At 43.1% G+C, this 22,299-nt stretch overlaps 1 protein-coding gene across 1 annotated transcript in view; it reads left to right on the top strand.

Annotated features, from left to right (window-relative positions):
* Positions 1 to 22,299, top strand: part of LOC114686809 (carcinoembryonic antigen-related cell adhesion molecule 1-like) — a 130,238-nt gene that overhangs the window by 71,957 nt on the left and 35,982 nt on the right. The window contains exon 4 of the mRNA XM_037201461.1: positions 16,157 to 16,432. Within this exon, the coding sequence (XP_037057356.1) occupies positions 16,157 to 16,432 (276 nt within the window). The remainder of the gene's footprint in view (positions 1 to 16,156; positions 16,433 to 22,299) is intronic.

The following is a 22,299-nucleotide window of genomic DNA, read 5'->3' as shown; positions in this document are numbered from 1 at the left end:
AGGTCTTAGAGAGATCAGAAATACAGGGAACATATCTAAGCACAACAAAGGCAATTTACAGCAAGCCAACAGTCAACATCAAAATAAATGGAGAGAAACTCAAGCAATTCCACTAAATTCAGGAACAAGACAAGGCTGTCCACTCTCCCCATATTTATTCAATATAGTACTTAAAGTTCTATCTAGAGCAATAAGAGAGCAAAAGGAGATCAAGGGGATACAAATTGGAAAGGAAAAAGTCAAGCTTTCACTATTTGCAGATGATATGATGGTATACATAAGTGACCCCAAAAATTCTACCAGGGAACTCCTCCAGCTGATAAACATCTTCAGCAATGTAGCAGGATACAAGATTAACTCAAAAAATCAGTAGCCCTCCTATATACAAATGAGAAATGGGCTGAGAAAGAAATTACAGAAACATTACCCTTTACAAAAGCCACAAATGATGTAAAATACCTTGGGGTTACTTGAACTAACCAATTGAAAGACCTATACAACAAGAACTTTAAATCTCTGAAGAAAAAATTGAAAAAGATATCAGAAAATAGAAAGATCTCCCATGCTCATGGATAGGTAGAGTTAACATGGTAAAAATGGCAATCTTACCAAAAGCAATCTACAGATTCAAAACAATCCCCATCAAAATCCCAACACAATTCTTCACAGACTGGGAAAAAACAATATTCAACTTCATTTAGAAAACAGAAAACCCAGGATAGCTAAAAGAATTCTGTATTACAAAACCACCTCTGGAGGTATCACCATCCCTGACATCAAGCTCTACTATAGAGCTACAGTAATAAAAACAGCTTTGTAATGGCATAAAAACTGACACGTGGACCAATGGAATCGAATTGAAGACACTGACATTAACCCACACATATATGAACACCTGGTTTTTGACAAAGAAGCCAAAATTGTACACTGGAAAAAAGAAAGCATCTTCAACAAATGGTGCTGGCATAACTGGCTATCAATGTGTAGAAGGCTGCAAATAGATCCATATCTGTCACTGTGCACAAAACTCAAGTCCAAGTGGATCAAAGACCTCAATATAAAAGCAGTTACACTGAACTTAATAGAAGAGAAAGTAGGAAATAGTCTTCAACACATTGGCACTGGAGACGACTTCCTAAAGATAACACTAGTAGCACAGACATTGAGAACAACAATCAATAAATGGGACCTCCTGAATCTGAGAAGCTTCTCTAAGGCAAAAGGACACAGTAAATAAGACAAAAATGACAGCCTACAGAATGGGAAAAGATTATCACCAAGCCCACATCTGACAGAGGGCTGATCTCCAAAATATATAAAGAATTCAAGAAACGAGACATCAAAATAACAAAAAATCCAATTTTAAAAATGGGCTATACAGCTAAACAGAGAATTCTCAAAGGAAGAATTTCAAATGGACAAAAGACATTTAAGGAATTGCTCAACATCTTTAGTCATCAGGGAGATGCAAATCAAAACGAATCTGAAACACCATCTTATGCCTGTCAGAATGGCTAAGATCAAAAGTACTGCAGACAGCTTATGTTGGAGAGGATGAGGTGCAAGAGGAACACTCCTCCACTGTTGGTGGGAATGCAAACTGGTACAGTTACTTTGGAAATCAGTATGGTGGTTTCTCACAAAACTGGGAATCAATCTACCTCAACACCCAGCTATACAACCTTTGGTCATATACCCCAGGAATGCTCAATCATACCACAAGGACACATCCTCAACTATGTTCATAGCAGCATTATTCATAATGGCCAGAACCTAGAAACAACCTAAATGCCCCTCAACTGAAGAATGGATTAAGAAAATGTGGTACATGTACACAATGGAGTACTACTCAGTAGAGAAAAACAATGACATCATAAAATGTGCAGGCAGATGGATGGAACAGAAAATACCATCCTGAGTGAGGTAACACAGACTCAGAAGGACAAACATGGTATGTACCCACTCATAAGTGAATACTGGATATAAAGCAAAGGATAATCAGGCAACAATCCACAACTCCAGAGAAGCTAACCAACAGGGAGGACCTAAAGGGGGACTAATGGACAGCTGTGAGAAGGGGAAATAGATGAGATCTCCATGAGTAAACTGTGGATGAAGGTTGGGTAATGGAGGGTAGGGGATGCGGGATGACAACATAAGGGAATGGGATGGTTGAACTGGAACCGCGAGGGAGGGGCAAAGTAATGAAAGAGAGACCATGATAGAGGGAGATATCATGGGGATAGAGAGAAACCCAGTGCTAGGGAAGCTGCCAGGAATCCCCAAGGATGACCCCAGCCTGGGCTACTAGCAATAGTGGAGAGGGTGCCTGAACTGGACTGACTTGCCCCAGAGATCAGACCAGTGAATACCCTAAGTGTCATCACAGAGCTTTTCTCTAATGACTGATGGAAGCAGATGCATAGATCCACAGCCAGTCACCAGGCAGAGCTCCAGGAGTCCAGTCAAAGAGAGAGAGGAGGGATTCTATGAGCAAGTGCATCAGGATCATGATGGGGAAACATGCAGGGATGACCAAACCAAGCTAGAGGGAACTCATGAAAGTTGGATCAATGGCTGTGGAGCCTGCATGAGACTGGACTATGCTCTCTGCATGGTGAGGTAGTTGTGTAGCTTGATCTGCTTGGGGTGGGGGGGTTCCTGGCAGAAGGATCAGAATCCATGTCTGGTGCATGAGAGGGCTTTTTGGAGCCTACTACCTATTATGGGACTCCTCATGCAGCCTTGAGGCAGAGGGAAGGGCTTGAACCTGCCTCTACCTGATGTGCCTCCCCATGGGAGGCCTTGCCTTTCTTAGGGTGGGAATGGGGGGTAGGTTGGGAGGAGAAGGCTGGAGAGGGAGAGAGGGAAGACTGAGGGATCTTTGATTGGTGTGTAAAATGAATAAAAAAAACTTTCTTAATAAAAAAGGAAAAAAATAAGGCAAGTGATGCCAATTCTCTTCACTCTTTGAAGAAAATGAAACATACTTAGAATACAAAATTGACTCTCTTTTTTTTTTTTTTTTTTTGGTTTTTCGAGACAGGGTTTCTCTGCGTAGCTTTGTGCCTTTCCTGGAACTCACTTGGTAGCCCAGGCTGGCCTCGAACTCACAGCGATCCGCCTGCCTCTGCCTCCCAAGTGCTGGGATTAAAGGCGTGCGCCACCACCGCCCGGCTCAAAATTGACTCTCTTGACCCTTCCTTTGAACTCTTGAAAAAGAAAAAAAGAATAGAACTGGTTTACCTCCTAAGGCACACAATTTTTAATTTTTTAAAAGGATATATATATAAAGAGCTAAAGTTGATTTTGTGAGTATTGACCTTCATGGTTTATTCAGATTTAGTATGTGTGCTGGATAATTTTATGTCAACTTGACACAGGCTAGAGTTAATGTGAGCGAAGGGGTCACCAGTTGAGAAAATGCCTCCATAAGATCTGACTGTACATCTGCAACAAATGATGCTGGTATAACTGGATGTTCACAAAGACACTTGATCAACTATGTTCATAGAAGGGTTTTTTGGGGGGTTGGTTGTTTTTGTTTTGGTTTTGGTTTTTTTTGTTTTTGTTGGTTTTTTTTTTTTTTTTGTGTGTGTGTGTGTGTGTGTGTGTGTGTGTGTGTGTGTGTGTGTGATAGCCATAACCTGGAAACAACCTTGACGCCCCTCAACCAAAGAATGGATAAAGAAATTGTGGTACATTTACACAATGAAATACTCAAAAGTAATAAAGAAACATCATGAAATTTTCGGGTAAATGGATGGAACTAGAAAAAAAAATCATCCTGTGTGAGGTAACCCAGATTCTGAAAGACAAACATGGTATGTACTCACTCATAAGTGGATGTTAGATGTAAAGCACAGCATAACCAGGCTACCATCCACAGCCCCACAGAAGCTAAGTAACAAGGAGGACCATAAGAAGGACACAGGGATTTCCCTAGGAGGGGGAAATATATGAGATCTCCTGGATAAATGGGGCGGGGGCAAGGGGACAAGAAGGGAGGGGATGGAGGGATGGGAGAATGAGTGATCAGATTGGATGAGCTGGAATGGGATGGAGGGGAGAGTAATGAAAGAGATATCTTGATAAAGGGGCTATTTGGGGTTAGAGAGAAACCTGGTGCAAGGGAAACTCCCAGGAATCCACAAGGATGATCCCAGCTAAAACACTAGTAATAGTGGAGAGGGGGCCTGAACTGGCCTTCTCCTGTAATCAGAGTGGTGACTACCCTAGTTGTCATCAGAGAGCCTGCATCTAGTAAATGATGGAAAGAGATGCAGAGATCCACAGTCAAGGGCTGGGCAAAGCTCCAGGAGTCCAGTTGAAGAGAGGGAGGAGGGATTGTATGAACAGGGGAGGTCAGGATCATGATGTGGAAACCCACAGAGACAACTGAAACAAGCTAGTGGGAGCTCACAGACTCTAGACCAATAGCTAGGGAGCCTTCATGGGACCAACCTAGGCCCTCTAAATGTGGGTGACAGTTGTATAGCTCTGTCTGCTTGTGGGGCCTCTAGCAGTGGGACCAGGGGTCCCTGCCTTTTTAGAAACTATTCCCCCATGCTAGGATTCCTTGTGAAGTCTTGATTCGGGGTGGGGGTGGGGGGGAGAGAGAGACTTAGTCCTGCCTCAACTTGATATGCCATGCTTTGTTGACTCCCATGGGAGGCCTGCCCATTTCTGAATGGAGGAGGAGGAGATGGATGGGAGGGAGGATGGGAGGTGGGGGAGGGGATAGGAAGTGAGGAAGGAGGGGAAACTGTGGTTGGTATGTAAAATAAATGAAAAAAAATTAATAACAACAACAAACAAAGACTGGGCTGTAGGCAAGCCTGAAGAGCATTTTCTTAATTAGTGCTTAATGGGGGAGGGAACTTCCCATTGTATTTGGAGCCATTCCTGGGCCAGTGGTCCTTGGTTCTATAGGAAAGCAGCCTGAGTAAGCCATGAGGAGAAATCCAGTAAGCAGCACTCCTCCAGGGTCTCTGCATCAGCTTCTACCTCCAGGTTCCTGCTCTGTTTGAGTTCCTGTCCTGACTTCCTTAATGATGAACAATGATATGGAAGGGTAAGCTAAATAAACACTTCCTTTTCCCAAACTCCTTTTGATCATGGTGTTTCATTGCAGCAATAGTAACCCGAAGACAGTAAGTGTAGCAGGAATCTTAAAGGTACTTATTAATAAAATCAAACCCAAGGCCAGTTATTGGGGTCGATGCTGGTAGATCAGAGAGACAGAACAAGCCACAGCTATCTCACCTTGCCAGTTCCTCAGCTGGTCCTGTTTCCTCAGACTGGAAGCTTCTATGTCCTCATCCCAATGGCTCTCAGCTGAACTGCTGCTGGAAAGCCTGAAGCTTAACCAGCCACATGCTTAACCAGCCAAAAGCTTAACCAGCCAAATGCTTAACCAGCCAAATGCCTCTAGTTTCTGGTCCTCACCCTTATATATCTTTCTGTTTTCTACCACCACTCCCTGGGATTAAAGGCTGGCTTTCTGGGATTAAAGGCATGTGTCACCTTGCTTGGCTATTTCCAAAGTGGCCTTGAACTCACAGAGATCCAGAGGGATTTCTATCTCTGGAATGCTAGGATTAAAGGTATGAGTGCCACCATTTTCTAGCCTTTGTATCTAGTGTCTGTCTGTTCTCTGACCCCAGATAAATTTATTAGAGTACACAATATTTTGGTGAACACAATACCACCACAAGTAAGTTTATGAATTAAAACTAAAAACTGAAATGACAACCTACAGAACAGAAAAGCATATTTGTAAGTCATCTATACGGTACAGCTTTTGTGTTCAGAAAAAATAACTTATACAACTCAGGAAAAAAGTGATGCCTAGTCATCAGAGAAATGGAAATTAAATACTGTCAGATACCAGCTCACCCCAGGTAGATTGGCTATAATCAAAACATATGACAACAAATGTTGCAGAGGATGTGGAGAAAGAGACACACGTATTAACTGCTGGCGGGTGTGAAAATTAATACAGTCATTATATAGAGCTTGTGACAGTCCCTCAAAACATTAGAAAATACCACGCAACTTAGCTATTTTACTGAGAATATCCCCAGAGATCCTGTACCTTATCATAGAGATATTGGCACTCCATGATTACTGCTGCTCTATTCAATATAGCAAGGAGATGGAACCAATCTAGATGTCCATCAACAGATGAATGCATAATGCAAGTCTAGTACATATACCAAATGAAATATTATTCATCTCTAGAGAAAAATGAAATCACAAAATTTACAGGAAAGTGGATAGACTTAGAATGTATACTGTTAAGTGAAATCGCCCAAACTCACACTCTGTGTGTGTGTGTGTGTGTGTGTGTGTGTGTGTGTGTGTGTGTGTTTGTGTGTGTGTGTGTTTCAAGACAGGGTTTCTCTGTGTAGCTTTGCGCCTTTCCTGGATCTCGCTCTGTAGACCAGGCTGGCCTTGAACTCACAAAGATTCACCTGCCTCTCCCTCCCAAGTGCTGGCATTAAAGGCTTGCACCACCACCGCCCGCCAAGATCATGCAATCTCAAGGGAAAAACCACATGTTCTTTCTTGTGTGTGGATCCTAGTTTATATAATGTATGCATGTACATATGTAATTAAATATGTGGAGGCACAGTACAGCATACAAGAAGGAGAACATGAAAGGTAATTTTAAAGATGCAAAATACTCCCTAATGATTTCACATACATGCTGTACATTGTGTGGGTCCTCTGAATGCTCTCTCAACATGGAACATTGTATTTGATACAAAACAGGTGCTTAAAAAGCAACATCTACATGTAACTCTGTGCTGCCAACTTACTGGGAGCCCAAACTTGAAGTTGTTTTTCATCTTTTAAATGTCCCTGTACAATGCAGTTCTTGTAAGTGCTACCAACTTAGGGTGTGTTATTCTTTAAACAAGAAATTCATCTATAACAACTATAGAGAGTAAAAGCTGTCCAATGTATCCTTAAATCATCATAATTGGGGAATTTTTTAAAAGTCCTGGCAATTATGACTTACTGGCCCTATATCTCAAACACTAACACACCAGCAACAGAGTTACCAACAGTGAGAAGCTTGCAGGGTTTGGTATAGTTTTCTCTTTATGTTATAATTAAAATATGTGTTACTCTTAGTGAATGAATGTACTTTCCTTTAAAATTTAAAGTTGGAATAAAAGGATTTTAGAGTGAGCAAAGGACTTCAGTATTCCTGCCCTGACAAGATGTACAAAAAGCTAATAAACACACATGGGAAAGGGGGCACAACATCATCAGTCTTCATGGAACTGCAGATCAAAACGGCAGTGAGTCTCACCTCAGTTATTCTAGTCTCCAGCAAAAATCTACCTAGATCCTCAGAGGAGGCTGCACACTGGGACCTTTCTGGAAAACTAGTGTTCAGCTTTATTACAGCATTTGGAGCTTGGCTACCATCCTTGTAGCAGCCCAGACATGAGCTGCAGGTCTCCTCATGAACACCAGGAGACGACAATAAACCCAAAATCAACAGGGAAAATTCTTGAGCTGTGAACCTATCTTTCAGCCTTGTTTCCACCCCAGTTCCAAAAAACCTGGAACTCCCTCACATAGTCATTCCCTGTGTCACTGAGACCCCCACTCTGCAAGGAGACCGTATGTGCTCCCCTCCCTCCTCTCAACATCCATGAGGACAGACAGGGAGATCACAGGGCAATCACCAAGGAGAGCAAAGTCATCCCAGAAAGGTCAGGGAGGGCATGGGCAGACCTGAATCACATTCAGCCAGCACAGGAAGTTGGGGTCCTGGTGCCCTCCATAGGAAGCTGAGCACATGGTACTCTTTCTAGGACACACAGGTCACCTCATCCTGCACACCAGGATACAAACCCCTGAGATAGCATGTATCCATGGATCAGACACCTGTAGGTGGCACCAGTGAGTATGAATCTGGGTCCTCCCCAGTCATCACTCAGCTAAGACCTTTTCCAGCCCCCTGGGGAAGACTGCCACTCTGTGCTGGGAATAAATCCCACCCTCCCTGATCATTGAGATCACAGGGCAGACTGTGCTCTGCTGGGTTTTATGTCACATGGAAATACACCCTTGGCCCTGAGGTGAGCTGCTGTTCTCTCAGGACACAGGACACTTCTCAGCCATGCGGCTCAAAGTATGTTCTAGAACACCTAACAACAAAGGAATAGAAGGATGGGAGGCAGCACTCACAGAAGAATAGAGCAATGCACACACACAGACTCCACCCACTGACCATCTGACTCCAGGAGGTTCCCTCCTCTGGGAGGAGGCTGAGGTCTGGGAATAAAATCAGAGCAGACACCAGAGGGGCCCAGCTTGCCAGGAGCCTGAGAGTCAAACCTCCTCTCCAGAGGAAGAGCCTAGCCCACAGCAAAGACTATGGAGCTCACCTCAGCCCCTCTCCACAAAGGACAGGTCTCCTGGAGGGGACTCCTACTCACAGGTGAGGAGACATTCCTCTGGAGTAGGAGAACTCAGAGACTAAATGAGGTCTTTGGGGAGAGGGAAAGAGCCTGAGAAGGTATGTCTGGCTTCTGCTTGAAGCCTGAGTGCAACAGGAAGCTCATGGTGGATGGGAATTGGTGTGGAGGAGGAAAAACTCAGTTGTTCCACATTGTAAGTATATCAGCACTGGCCACTGGATCCTGAAGACTGACATTCACACCTCTGTCAGGGTGACTCTCCAAGTAAAACTCAAACGAAGGTGAGTACACCGCAGCCTCATTTCATAGGACCCTGAGAAATCTTCAAATAAACCCCAGGCTCTGGGACACTCATTTACTCACAGGTATCTGAACCTGCTCTAGGCAGTATGGTTTAAACCAAAATTAAAGCAGTCTGCCTACTACTACTGGGCAGGAAGACAGAGCAGCAAGGACATCTAGAAGGTTGGCCCAGGGGTTGACAAGCACTTCAGAAGAAACAGAGCATGGAAAGGTCAGAAAATGAAGGCACAGAGTCTTTAGAGGAGGAGGTCAACAAGACATGTCTACACTCACCAAAGATGCTGATTATGAGTAGAGTTCTGAGGGCAGTGAGGGTTGAGCTGTGTAGATACCTGAGAAGATAGTTCCATACAGTGGAAAGATTCAGGGGTACTGATGAATGGGGATGCTGCTGCTGACCTCGTCCCAACAGGGCACACATACTAAGACTGAGAGTTGAAGACACTCACATTCCAAAGTTCCTAATGCAAAGGTCCTAATATTGATAGATTTTTTTTTTCTCTCTTCCCTCTTAGCCTTGCTTTTAACCTTCTGGAACTTTGCCACCACTGCAGAACTCACTGTGGAGGCAGTTCCACCACACGCTGGTGAAGGGGACAACGTTCTTTTCCTTGCCCTTAATATGCCACAGTCACAGAAGTTTTTTAACTGGTTCAGGGGGGATCGACTTAATATGTCAAACAGCATTATACGATTGATAACACACAGAAGTAAAATAGAAAGAGGACCTCTCTACAGCAACAGAGAGACAATACACACCGATGGATCCTTACTCTTCGAGAATGTCACTAAGAAAGATGCGGGAGTCTATTTGCTAGTTGTGACTACGGAAGACTTTGATGAAAAGAGAGCAACTCTGCAGTTATATGTACACGGTAAGTAATTCTCTGTAACCTCTGGGTCGAGGGTGGAGCTAATCCTATTGCACACATAGGGTGTGCCTCTGTGTTATGGTCCCCACATTGTGGTTCAAACATTCAGTAAAGGACATACATTAATGTGTGGGAAATCAATTGAATCCACTCTTAGAGAAAAGGGGGTGAGGGAACTGAACCCAGGCATGTCACACTTTGCCTAGGGTCTTAGATGATCATCATGACCATGGCCTTGAGAAAGACCCTTCAGGACTCAGGCAGGGCCTGGTTGAGGAAACTATGAGAGTCTCACAGAGAGATGACCCCCCAATAGCTTTGCTCAAGAAACCAGTGCTATACTGGATCAGGAATCCTGGGAAGCTTGTAGACTGGATTGGAATTTAACCTCCTGTTGGAGTTAACAAGGGACAACAGTGAATTGTAGGCTGGGATCCTCCTGACAGTCAGCCTCTGAGAGCCATGTCTGAGGTAGGTCACCTGGGCATCCCTTCCTGAGAATCAGTTTGCTCAGCCTAGACAGACAGGTAGGAAAAGCAATCAGCTAACTAGTCTGATGATCTAAGATCTCCCAGGAAGGCAAGAGCCCTAAAGAGATAGAAGAAAAAGTGTACAAATGGCAGCTCCTTGCCCTCCTGGGGTCCAGCCTAGGGATTATTTCCTGCAGGCAAACACGAACAGACACTGCTTAGTGGAAGGTCAGGTTGTTGTTCACATTTAAGGTTAACTTGCAGGCATAGCAATGATCATTTACCATGTGTTCTTTTATAGGGAAACTGAGACAGGAAACACAGTCATTGAGTCAGGGTCAAATAGCCCTTCACTGGCACAAGCTCTCTGTCCACAACCACATCTCCAGCCTCCCCACCATGGAGACCAACTAGGTGACCTTCAATCTTCTAGATCATTTCATAGACTCAGGATTCTTATAGGGCTCCCAAATTCATGTCAATCAACATCAAACACCTGACAAGAATAGTCCACCTGTGGCCTAGCCTGACCTATATGTCAGCAAGATCCTGAGCTGTGTGAGATCTCTGACAGGCAGTCAGATTTCTCAGGGAAGCTCAATGGGAAGACTCATCATAACCTATCTGTAGGACAGCCCTGAACAGCAAAGGCTGGGAGGGCTCTGATCTACACAAAGCAGGAGAGGTCAGTGTGGCTGGAGGGACTCAAACCTTGTGTCTCAAGAGAGGCAATGGGTAAGTGAGGACCAGGGATAAAATGAGGCCTTTCATTCTTTGTCTTGAGTCTGACCATCAATAAACACTGCAGTATAACAGGAATCTTAAAAGTTCTTATTAATAAAAACAAACCCAGGGCCAGGTATTGGGGTGAACGATGAATGATCAGAGAAACAGAACAAGCCACAGCCACCTCACCTTTCCAATTCCTCAGCTAATCCTGTTTCCTCAGGCTGGATGCCTCTCGGCTGAACGGTGCTGCTCAAACACCTGGAAGCTTAACCTCTCTATTTTCTCACACCTTTTATACCTTTCTGCTTTCTGACATCACTTCCTTGGATTAAAGATGTGAGTCACCATGCCTAGCTGTTTCTAGTGTGGCTTTATACTCACAGAGATCCAGAAGGATCTCTGTCTCCCAAGTGATAGGACTAAAGGTGTGTGTGCCACCATTTTCTGGCCTCTATATCTAGTGGCTGTTCTGTTCTCTGACCTCAGATAAATTTATTAGGGTGCACAATATTTTGGGGAACACAATATCACCACATTTCCCCTTTTTGTCTAAAATTTAAAAAATGCTCATAACTAATACAAGAAAAACTATATCCAATAAGTATATACAATATATACAGTCAAGAATTACATTAACAATGTCTAGTCCATTAACATTTGACAGATTCAGACAAAAAACTCCATTATATACATTAACAATGTCTAGTCCATTAACATTTGATAAATTCAGACAAAAAATTTCATTACTTATCCTATTTAAAACAAATAGTTCCTTTTTAAAAGTAGATTCAATAATTGACCTTTTTATCTTGTATCCATATTCTCTTTTTCCTTTTCATAATAGATTCAATAGTCAACCTTTTGTCACTTTTATATCTCCCCCTTTTTCTTTTTAGAGTAGATTCAATAATCTACCCATTTATCCTATTATTTCTTTATCTTTTTTTCTCAGAGTAGATTCAATGATCTACCTCATATCTATGTTCTCTTTTTTCGTTTTCTTTTTTTAAACAAAAACTCTGAATCTAATCTCCTTGTTCAGCTTTTTTCTGACCATTAACAATTAACAACTTGTAACCAACCATCATAAACAATAACAATATCCGTAACTCATTAAACAACCAAAAAAAACTACCCATCCCACCACTTGGGAATATGGGCATCATTTTCTTTAAATTACTTCCTGCTTCTTGTGGGTGAAGATGTCTTTAGGGAATCCTGAAAAGAAAATTTGGGGTTAATTGTCAAGTCCTGAGATATTTAGCTGTATTATTTGTCCAATCTCTGCATAATGGGAAAGTGCAGGGCTTGTCTCAAGTCCTTGTTCAAGTAGTCTGTCAGGCTGGATCATCTCAGCTAGCCATCTTGAAATTTTCCTGAGTAGTTTGTAGTCCAAAGTCGATCTTTCCGTGTTGTTAATAAGCTTAATGGCTTTACCATAGTCCTTGTGGAATCATCGTTGTGGGGTCCCATCATTCTTTTGAAGATTTGAAGATTTCAAAGTTGCTGTTAGGCGTGGCCATGGTTCCCTGCAGATTTTGTGTGTGTGTGCCTTCTCTGTGGTTTGGAGCAATCACAGTCTGATATATGTATGTCATTCAGAACCATGAACTTTCTTCCCTAGAAGAGAAAGTCTTCACAGCAATTTCTCCCCACCATTTGTCTTGCCAAACTTTTCCAAACTGAGCTTTGCTGATGCTTTCTTGTAACACGATGGTTCGGGCAATTCTCTGAACAAGCATCAATAAACCCTTCATCCCAGGTAGCAGCATCACAGTAGTCACCAACGCGATGAGAAGAAGCCAGCAACTTAGAGCAGCAGCTGCTGCCTCCACGGTCCTGCTGCCACTGTTTGTGGCTGGGCCCCAGCCAACCAGAGCTTCTCCTTAGCAAACCTCCTAGGCTGATCTCAAACTTGGGATCCTCCTGCCTCTGCCTCTTTCAGTAAATCCAACCAGTATGCACCACCACAACCAGCCCCATGTAGTTCAGGTCTGAGCTGGAGCCCACAAGGCCACAAGCAAGTGGCTTTTTCAAGAATTTGTACCCGACAAGTTGGGTGCCAGATGTAACATGAATCTTAGATGGTCTTATTAATAAAAACAAACCTGGAGCCAATGGAAGATTAGAGAAGCAGAATAAGCCAAAGCCACCTCACCTTGCCAATTCCTCAGCTGATCCTGTTTTCTCAGACTGGAAGAATCTGAGTCCTTATCCAAATGGATGTCAGCTGAACTGCTTCTCAAAAGCCTGAAGGTTAACCAGCCTAGTTCCTAGTTTTCATGCCTTATATACATTTCTGCTTTCTGCCATCACTTCCTGGGATTAAAGGCGTGAGTCACCATGCTTAGCTGTTTCCAGTGTGGCTTTAAACTCACAGAGATCCAGATGGATCACTGCCTCCCAAGTGATAGGATTAAAGGTGTGAGTGCCACCATCTTCTAGCCTCTATATCTAGTGGCTGTTCTGTTCTCAGACCCCAGATAAGTTTATTAGGGTTCACAATATTTTGGGGAATACAATATGACCACACTGCAGCTCAGTTCACCTGAGCTCTGTGAGATCTCTGACAGGCTGTCAGGTTTCTGAGGGAAGCTCAATGAAAAGACTGATCATGACCTATCTGTAGGACGGCCCTGAACAGCAAAGGCTGGGAGGGCTCTGGTCTACACACAGCAGGAGAGGTCAGTGTAGATGCAGGGACTCAAACCTTGTGTCCTAAGGCAGGCAATGGGTCAGTGAGGACCAGGAAATAGAATGAGGTCTCTGATTCTTGAGTCTGACCATCACGAAACACTGCAGCTCAGTTCTCTCATGAGAAAGTCCTTGCTTCTACCATATACAGCACAGGAGGCCCCATTATCTCTGAGCACTCACCACTCCATCTGCCTGTAATTTGCTTCCTGACTGATTCTTTAAGGATCTGGGTTGCCTGGAAGTTAAGAAAATATCTCTGGTTGTAAGAGGCTTTAAAAGAATCAGAAGTACCACACAAAGCCATCATCTCTCTGTGGTCAGCTCAGCACCTCAACCCAAGCCCAACATCACAACCAACAATTCCAACCCATGGAGGGTGGGAACTCAGTAGCATTAAAGTGTGAGCCTAAGACTCAGAATGCAGGCTACCTGTGGAGGATAAATGACCAAAGCATCTCAGAGGAGGACAGGCTGAAGCTGTCTGAGGACAACAGGACTCTCACTTTACTCAGTGTTGTGAGGACTGACACAGGACCATATGAATGTGAACCTGGAAACCAGTGAGGGACTCCCATGTGACCCATTCTCTCTGAACATTACCTATAAGTATTTTCTGTTTCATCCTGGCCCCAACTGCCTAAATACAGAGGGCTAGATCTACCACACTCAGTCCCAGTCCCCTTGGGTTCATGACATAGACCTACCATACAGATACCTAGACTGTCAGGGCATCCTGGCCCAGCCCAAGCACATGTAAACAGGCCCAGCATAGAGCTTGAATGGGCTGCAGGGACTTTTACTGCCTAGAGAGGTTAAGGGTGATGTAAACAGGGGGCATGTCAGACTCAGGCTCAGTGCACACATGAGTGTGCAGAGGAGATGTTGTGTGTTGTGCTTGAGATAGATCAGGGATTGTGCATGCTGCATGAAAACTCTTCTACTAAACTGACTTAAGCTCTGGGTAGGACCTGCTCAACTAAGGTTTAAGCACAGGTGAAAGAGATACTATGTCTTTCTACAAACCAGGATTTCCCCTTACCTCTGTTGACATCACGTGTGTTTTAATATGGTCCATTTGTTCCAATCATATACATCTCAAATATTAATTTCCATTCAAAGACAAACCTCAGCCTCTCCTGCCACACAGATGCTAACCCACCTGCACAATACTCCTTGTTTGTCAATGGAGAGCTCCAGTCATCCTCCCAAAAGCACTTTATTCCTTACATCAATACTAATAATAGCAGATCTTATACCTGCCTAGTCGATAACTGTCACTGTCCTCAATAAGACCACAGTCAAGAACATTACAGTCCTTAGTAAGTAGATCTCAGAAATATCATCACCAGGTTTGGAGTGCAGTCCTTTGGCTTTCTGGGAAGATGCAGAAGCATTTAATTTCCAGTGCATGTATATGGGATCAAGCAAAACTCAGTCTTCCCACAAGCCTCCTGCTCCATCCCTATGTCTAATGGCCTCCTGGTTCTCTGATTTCTGCCTGACAGGGATGGAGCTTGCAATGTGAGGAGGAGGTTCTTCCAGTCTTGGAAAGCCTTAGGTTGTGTGAAGGACTTTCCATGGTTAGGAGAGCCTCAAGGTCAAGATTTCCTTCTGTGCCTAAAACAAGCTTCCCTGCCCCCTCCATTTTTATTTTATGACCTCCATGACCTACAAGGAACACTCAGGGCTTTCAACTGTGCTCACATTCTTTTTCTCCAAACTGGAGGAGAATATTCCCCACAGAATTTTTCCTCTGCTCCCAGGTCTACTTCTGTCTCACAGTGACTGGCTCAGTTCTGACTCCATGGGATGAGAAGAGTGGGTGAAGAAGGTGCCTGGGAGCCCTGTTCTGAGTCAGGGTGAACCATGTCACTGACAGTTGATGATGTTCTTTTGCTTACTCTTCTCAAGGTCCAAAAAACAAATGTCAGTTGAGTGTGGTGGCACACATTTTTTATTCCAGCACTGAGGAGGGAGAGGAGGGTAGATAGTGTGAGTTTGAGGTCAGCCTGGTCTACATAGCAAGTTCCAAGCAAGCTAGGACTGTACATTGAGACCCTGTCTCAAAAAAAATCAGTATTGAGGATTAGAGTGGCAGGCTTTGGTCAGCACTGTGATTATTCACCTCTTCTCTGTAGTATTTAATCCATATCCATGGGGCAAGAAATACAATTTTTCTACAAACAGAAATTCTTCAGTCAGGGATTTCTCCCAGTCCTGAGGTCTAGCCTTTAATACCTTTAAGATTATGTGGGCCATCTTAACCCCATGACAAATTATTTAATAAAAGAAAAAACAGAAGGCTATTTGATAAAAGAGGGATCTGACTGTTCACACTTACCAAAAGTGTGAGCAAGAATTCCAACAAAAATCATTAGGAAATATATACCACCAACCATGAGATTTCTGGACATGTGGGCTGAAGAGGCACGCGGTGTGGAATCTACACAAATACCCTGAGTTAGGGTCACTGTGGGTGATCTTGGTAAGAGTAAGATTCATCTCTCTCCTTACAGAACATACCGTGAACCCAAACATGTGATCTTGCAGGGGGCCACTTCATTCTATAGGCCCTGTGAGTTGGATGAGATCTCTGAGGGGGAAGGACTCTCAGCTGTTCCCCTCCACTATTTATCCACAGATCCAGTGACTCCACCCTCCATCCAAGTCACCAACACCACAGTCAAAGAGCTGGTGTCTATATCCCTGACCTGCTTGTCAAATCACACTGGGATCTCCATCTATTGGCTCTTCAACTCTCAGCGTCTAAGAATCACAAATAAGATGAGGCTGTCCCCGAACAACAGCACCCTGCAAATAGACCCTGCCAGGAGTGAGGATTCAGGGGACTATCAGTGTGAGGTAACCAAGGGATTCGTTAACAAGAGGAGTGACCGCATTACTCTGAACATAATAGGTGAGTGATCTCTGCTCCATTCTTACTCCATAGTGTTGGGGATGGGGGCAGTTTCTTTATCAATAGAGTACAGACTGGATCAAAGTCACAAGGAGAAAAACATGTTTCAAGATACAAATACAGCCAGCTTGGTGATGGATGCATGTTAATCTTATGATACAACAACAAGCAAGGTGAGCACAGTGCTGCATGCCTTTAACCCCAGCACATCAGAGGCAGAGACAGTTGGATCTCTGTGAGTTTCCAACCACCCTGGTCTTTGTAGCCAGTTTCAGGTTAGTCAGAGCTACATAGTGAGACCTTGTCTCAAAAGAGAAAGAGCATGAAGCAGGAGGCATAGAAGTACAAGGCCACTCAACTGAATGTACCAGGCTCTGCTTACTCCCCATGGGAGACCTTGCTTTGGAGAAGGTGGAAATGGAGGTCTTATGAGGAGGAAGGCTGGGGTGCAGGAGGAGGGAGGACAGGATAATCTGTGGTTGGTATGTAAAAGGAATAGAAATATCTCTTAATTAAAAAAAAAAAAAAGTACAAGGCCAACCCAGATTACATTGTGAGACCCGGTCAATATTAACAACAATAGATGTCAATGTAGCTAATAGAAATGCAAAGTGATTAAGAGTTTAGGGTCTGAGTCAGTCACACAGTCAACCCTCAGAATCTAGTAAAATATTCATGTTACTCTATATGTCCTTCCACACATTCAGATTATCTTTAGATTATTTTCTATATCTAATATGAATACTGCATAGACACTAGTCTTATTTTGAGTACTGGACCATGATAGGATGAATCAACACATTTTTCACTGTAGAGATACTTTTCCAAATAGTTTGTTTCCAAGGTTTTGAACCACAAATATAAAATCCACAGATAGAAAGGACCTGTATTGAGTTTCTTGCTATGTTTGCATATTTATTATTTTGTGTGGGTGTTCCACACCTAGTGTGCGGATGTCAGAGGACAATTTGTGGGAGCTAGTTCTCCATGGATGGGGATTGAACTCAGGTGGGTGAACCAGCCCATCTGCTAAGCCATTTCACTGGCCCACATTTGTTTGTGCATTTTTTTTCTTTTTTTTTTTTTCATTTTTCTTTATTAAGAAATTTTCTACTCACTCTACATACCACCCACCGATCCCAACTCCTCCCTTCTCCCCCTCCCAAGCCATCCCACATCCCCACATATGGGGAGTCAGCAGAGCTCGACACACTGAGCCTAGGCAGGTCCAAGCCCCTTCCCACTGTACCAAGGCTGCACAAGCATCACTCCACAGCACTGCAACCCAAAAGCCTGCCCATGCACCAGGGATGGATCCCGATCCCCCTGCCCGGGTACCACCCAAACAGTTCGAGCCAAACGACTGTCTTCTGTATTCACAGGGCCTAGTCCAGTCCCATGGGGGCTCCATAGTCATCAGTCTACAGTTCATGGGCCTCCAATAGTGTGGCCAGTCATCTCTTGTGCATTTTTTTTCTTTGTGGCAGTTGGGGGTAGGTAACGGGAGGCAGTACAGCAGGCACTCTGACCAACTGAGCCTTCTTGTTGGCCCATATATTTCTTATCCTCATGCTCACATTTGCAGCATGATCTCCTTGCACAAGACTCTTTTTTCTAATAACTGTTTATTTGCGGTGTGTAGTAGTAGTAGAAGTAGTAGTAGTATGTGTGTGTGTATGTGTGTGCATGGGTGCGCGCGTGTGTGTGTGTGTGTGTGTGTGTGTGTGTGTGTGTGTGTGTGTGTGTTTGATGTGTAACTATTAAGCTATCTCTCCACTCCCATAAACCAAATATACACATGGGACTGGAGAAATAGCTCAATAGTTAAGAGCGCCGGGCGGTGGTGGCCCATGCCTTTAATCCCAGCACTCGGGAGGCAGAGCCAGGCGGATCTCTGTGAGTTCGAGGCCAGCCTGGGCTACCAAGTGAGCTCCAGGAAAGGCGCAAAGCTACACAGAGAAACCCTGTCTCGAAAAACCAAAAAAAAAAAAAAAAAATAGTTAAGAGCCCTAGCAGCTCTTCCAAAGGACAGGTGTTCAATTCCCAGCACCCACATGGCAGCTTATTACTGTCTGTAACTAAGGCCCAAAAATTCAACACCCTCTTCTGTCCTCCTCAGGTACCAAACAGGCATGTTCTGCAGAGACATATAAGCAGCCAAAAGGCCCATATGATGCATCTGGCATCATAACAAAGACACCATTCGAAATCCAATGTCAAGATGCTTTCATCCTGTCTCCTAAAAGTCTGGTGACTTTCAGCTCTGATCCATTTTAGGTCTTTGATCCATTTAGAGTTGATTTTTATATATAGTTAGATGAAGACTTAACTTCATTCTTTTATCTGGATATCCCATTTTCTCAACATTCCTTGTTTAACTGATCATTCCTCCATCCTTGAACAATATTAGCAGCCTGATTAAAACTCATCTGGTCACAGAGGGTCAGAAGGACAGCAAGAATGCCTTCCAAGTTCTGTAACTCAACAGGACAACTCTGTTTCACACCTAGTAATTCAAAAGAGCCAGAAGAAATGAATGTTTGTAACAAACAGGAAAAGGGACAGATGAAATGGTGGATATGCCAACTGCTCAGATCTGACACACATTATAATATATATGCAAAACTGTGCCCCATAAACACATATATTGATCGTATCAACTAATCTTTAATTTACTCATGGCCAATGTACATGAGCAATTCTGAGCTTTCTGATTCTATTTCACTGATCTGTATGTCTGCCTTTATGTCAGCAGTAGACTATTTTGATTGTTGCAGCTTTGTACTTAAATTATGAAATCATGCAGGATGTCCTGCAATTTTATTCCTTTTTCTTTTTCAAGATACTTTTAAAGCCAGGTATGGTACTTCCCTCTAACCCCAGCTCTTGGGAGCAGAGACAGGTGGATCTCTGGGAGTTTGAGGCCAGCCTAATCTATATAGTGAGTTCCAGAAAAGCTAGAATGGACTTCTCTATTTCTGTGCAAAATGCCACTGGGGTTTTGATCTGATGTGCATAGAACTGATAGACTACATTCAGTGATACTGTCATCTATTTTTAAAAAAAGTCTTTCAGACAAGCTGGCCTATGCCTATAATTCCAGCCACTCAAGAAGCTGAGGCAGGAGTAATAGACTACTGGCAATGGTCGAGAGAAAGCCCGAACTGACCTACTCTGGTGATAGGGTGGCCAAACACCCTAATTCTCGTGCTAGAAACCTCATTCAATGACTGAGGAAACCAGATGCAGAGATCCATGACCAGGCCCCAGGTGGAGCTCCAGGAGTCCAATTGGCAAGAAAGAGGAGGGTTTGTATGAGCAAGAATTGTTGAGACCAAGATTGGAAAAAGCACAGGGACAATTAGGCAAATGAATGAAAACACATGAACTATGAACCAATAGCTGAGGAGCCCGAACTGGATCAGGCCCTCTGGATAAGTGAGACAGTTGATTAGCTTGATCTGTTTAAGAGGCATCCAGGCATTGGTTCCAGAACCTGTCCTCAGTGTGAGCTGGCTCTTTGGAGATTGTGGCTTATACAGGGACACTTGGCTCAGCTTGGGAGGAGGGGACTGGACCTGCCTGGACTTAATCTACCAGGTTGAACTCAATCCAGAGGGGAGTCTTTGCCCTGGAGGAGATGGGAATGGGGGGCGGGCTGGGAGGAAAGTGAGGGGGAAAGGGGGAGGCGAGAAGGGGGGAAAATAAGATACCGTGGCTGATATGTAACATTAAATTGAATTATAAAATCTTTTTTAAAGTGCCTACCACAACCATTCAGGCCAGCCTGGTTAATTTAGTGACATCTTGTTTCTAAATAAAATTTAAAAGGCAGACCTTAGAATACAGCACAATGGTAGAGCATTGTTCACTGTGCACAAAGCCCTGGGTTTAATCCCAGTACTGCAGAACAACAGTAATAATGAGATTAAGCCTTCCAACCCATCAACCCAATGGCTGTCATTTCTTGTATTCTTTCATCATCTCTTAATTGGGAGTTTGCTGAGTGCAAGTCTTTTATCTCCTTGGTAGAGTTAATTCTAAGTATTTTATTCTTTTTGGTGCTCTCATAACTAAATACTTTCTTCATTTCCTTTCCAATTGTTCACTGTTAAGGCTGGGACTGTTGCTTAGGGGCTAAACCCTTGCCAGACATGCACAAGGCCCTAGGTTGAAGCTCCACCACCGCCAGGAAAAATGAAAATCTAATTTTTCATGGTCAAAATTAGTATACAGAAATACAACGCTTGGGCATGTTCTTTTCATTAGCCAACAATTTTGCTAGTTTTACTCACTTAGTTCTGAGAACTTTCTGTACAATGTTAAGGATTTTCTATGAACAAGTTCCTGTCATCTACAGATATATAATATACATCTAGATAGATATATATATAGATAGATAGATAGATAGATAGATAGATAGATAGATAGATAGATAATCACCTCAATATTGGGCACCTTCATTTCAATGTCTAACCTAATGGCTCTGTGTAGCATTCTTAAGAGTCTTTTGAACAGAAGTGGTCACAGCATCGTGTGTTCTTCCTGATATTAGAGAGAAAGCTGTCAACTCCCCATTTAATATGATGTTGGCTGTGGGTTTCCATGTGTGGCCTTTGTTATAGTAAGCTGGACTTCCATCATGTTTCAGTGTTTTTATCATCAATGTCTGTGAAATTTTGTCAATTTTTTTGTTGATTTTATCTTATTGGTTATACAACTATTCGATTTTGTTTCTTTCACATTTCTAAATAATTCAGGTTTGTAGGAATTTGTCCATTGCATCTAGGCCACTCAGCAGTTAGCATATAACTACTGAGTACTCTTGAAATTCTTCATAATCTTGAAAATGGATGGTGAGGCCTCAAATTTTAGTAATATCCATCTCCTTTTTTCAACATTAATCTTGGAAAAGGTTGCTAATATTGATAATCATTATTGCAGAACCAACTTTTGGTGCATCCGATTTCTTTGCAGTTACTCTAGTCTCTGTTTTGTTTATCTTCATTCTCATCTTTAGTTTTCTCCTTCTACTAGCTTGGGAGAACTTTTAGGGGGCAAGGGTCTCATTATGTAATCCAGACTTGCCTCAAATTCACAATGCTCCTGCCTCAGCCTCTGATTCTAGGATGCTAGGTTATATCACATACTTCACCTGCCTCATAGTAGTTTTTAAAGACTTAATATAATAATCAAGTAACCTTTTCTGGCAAAATACCACACACACGGGAAGAAAAAAATGTTAGCTGCAATTATTCCTACCACTAGTGTTAGCAAGAAGCCAGGTAGCCAGGTCTATCTCTGATTATACATACAGATTTAAGTACTTTTTGAAAACCACTTTAAGCTCTGGTTTTTTATCATCTGAATGAAAATAATTTCTATATGACAAACTCATCATATAAATGAAGCCAGATACAAATACAGGGCCAGCCACATCATAAACACCATACCACCAGGTCAACATTAGCATTATAATCACTCTTGAGCAGAGTAGTGAGGTTTGAGCCCAAAATATTCACAACAAGGAGTAAAGAGTTGAGGATGGCATTGATACATAAGGGATGTTGGAAGACACATGTTATCCAAAAAGTGAAACCACTGTAACATAGCTACTAAGTAAAAATGGGAGAGAGAAAAAGATGGGGGAGTGCTGGGGGGGCATTCTGGTGCAAAATTTCAAACCTGGTAATTCAAAGGTTTCATCCTCCAGGATGTGTCCATGATGAGCTTAGACAAGCAAAGTATTACTGGAGGGATATACTTGTGAAGATAAGCCTGAGATAACCCTCAGGACATTTGCAGATATGATCGCTGTGGAGAAAGAGAGTGGGGCATGTCTTAGATTGCAGTGCAGTTCCAACAGA

The sequence above is a fragment of the Peromyscus leucopus genome, chromosome 1 (assembly GCF_004664715.2).
Source record: "Peromyscus leucopus breed LL Stock chromosome 1, UCI_PerLeu_2.1, whole genome shotgun sequence".
Lineage (NCBI taxonomy): Eukaryota > Metazoa > Chordata > Mammalia > Rodentia > Cricetidae > Peromyscus > Peromyscus leucopus.
The sequence above is the reverse complement of the archived record's forward strand: the minus strand, read 5'-3'. Positions and strand labels throughout refer to the sequence as shown.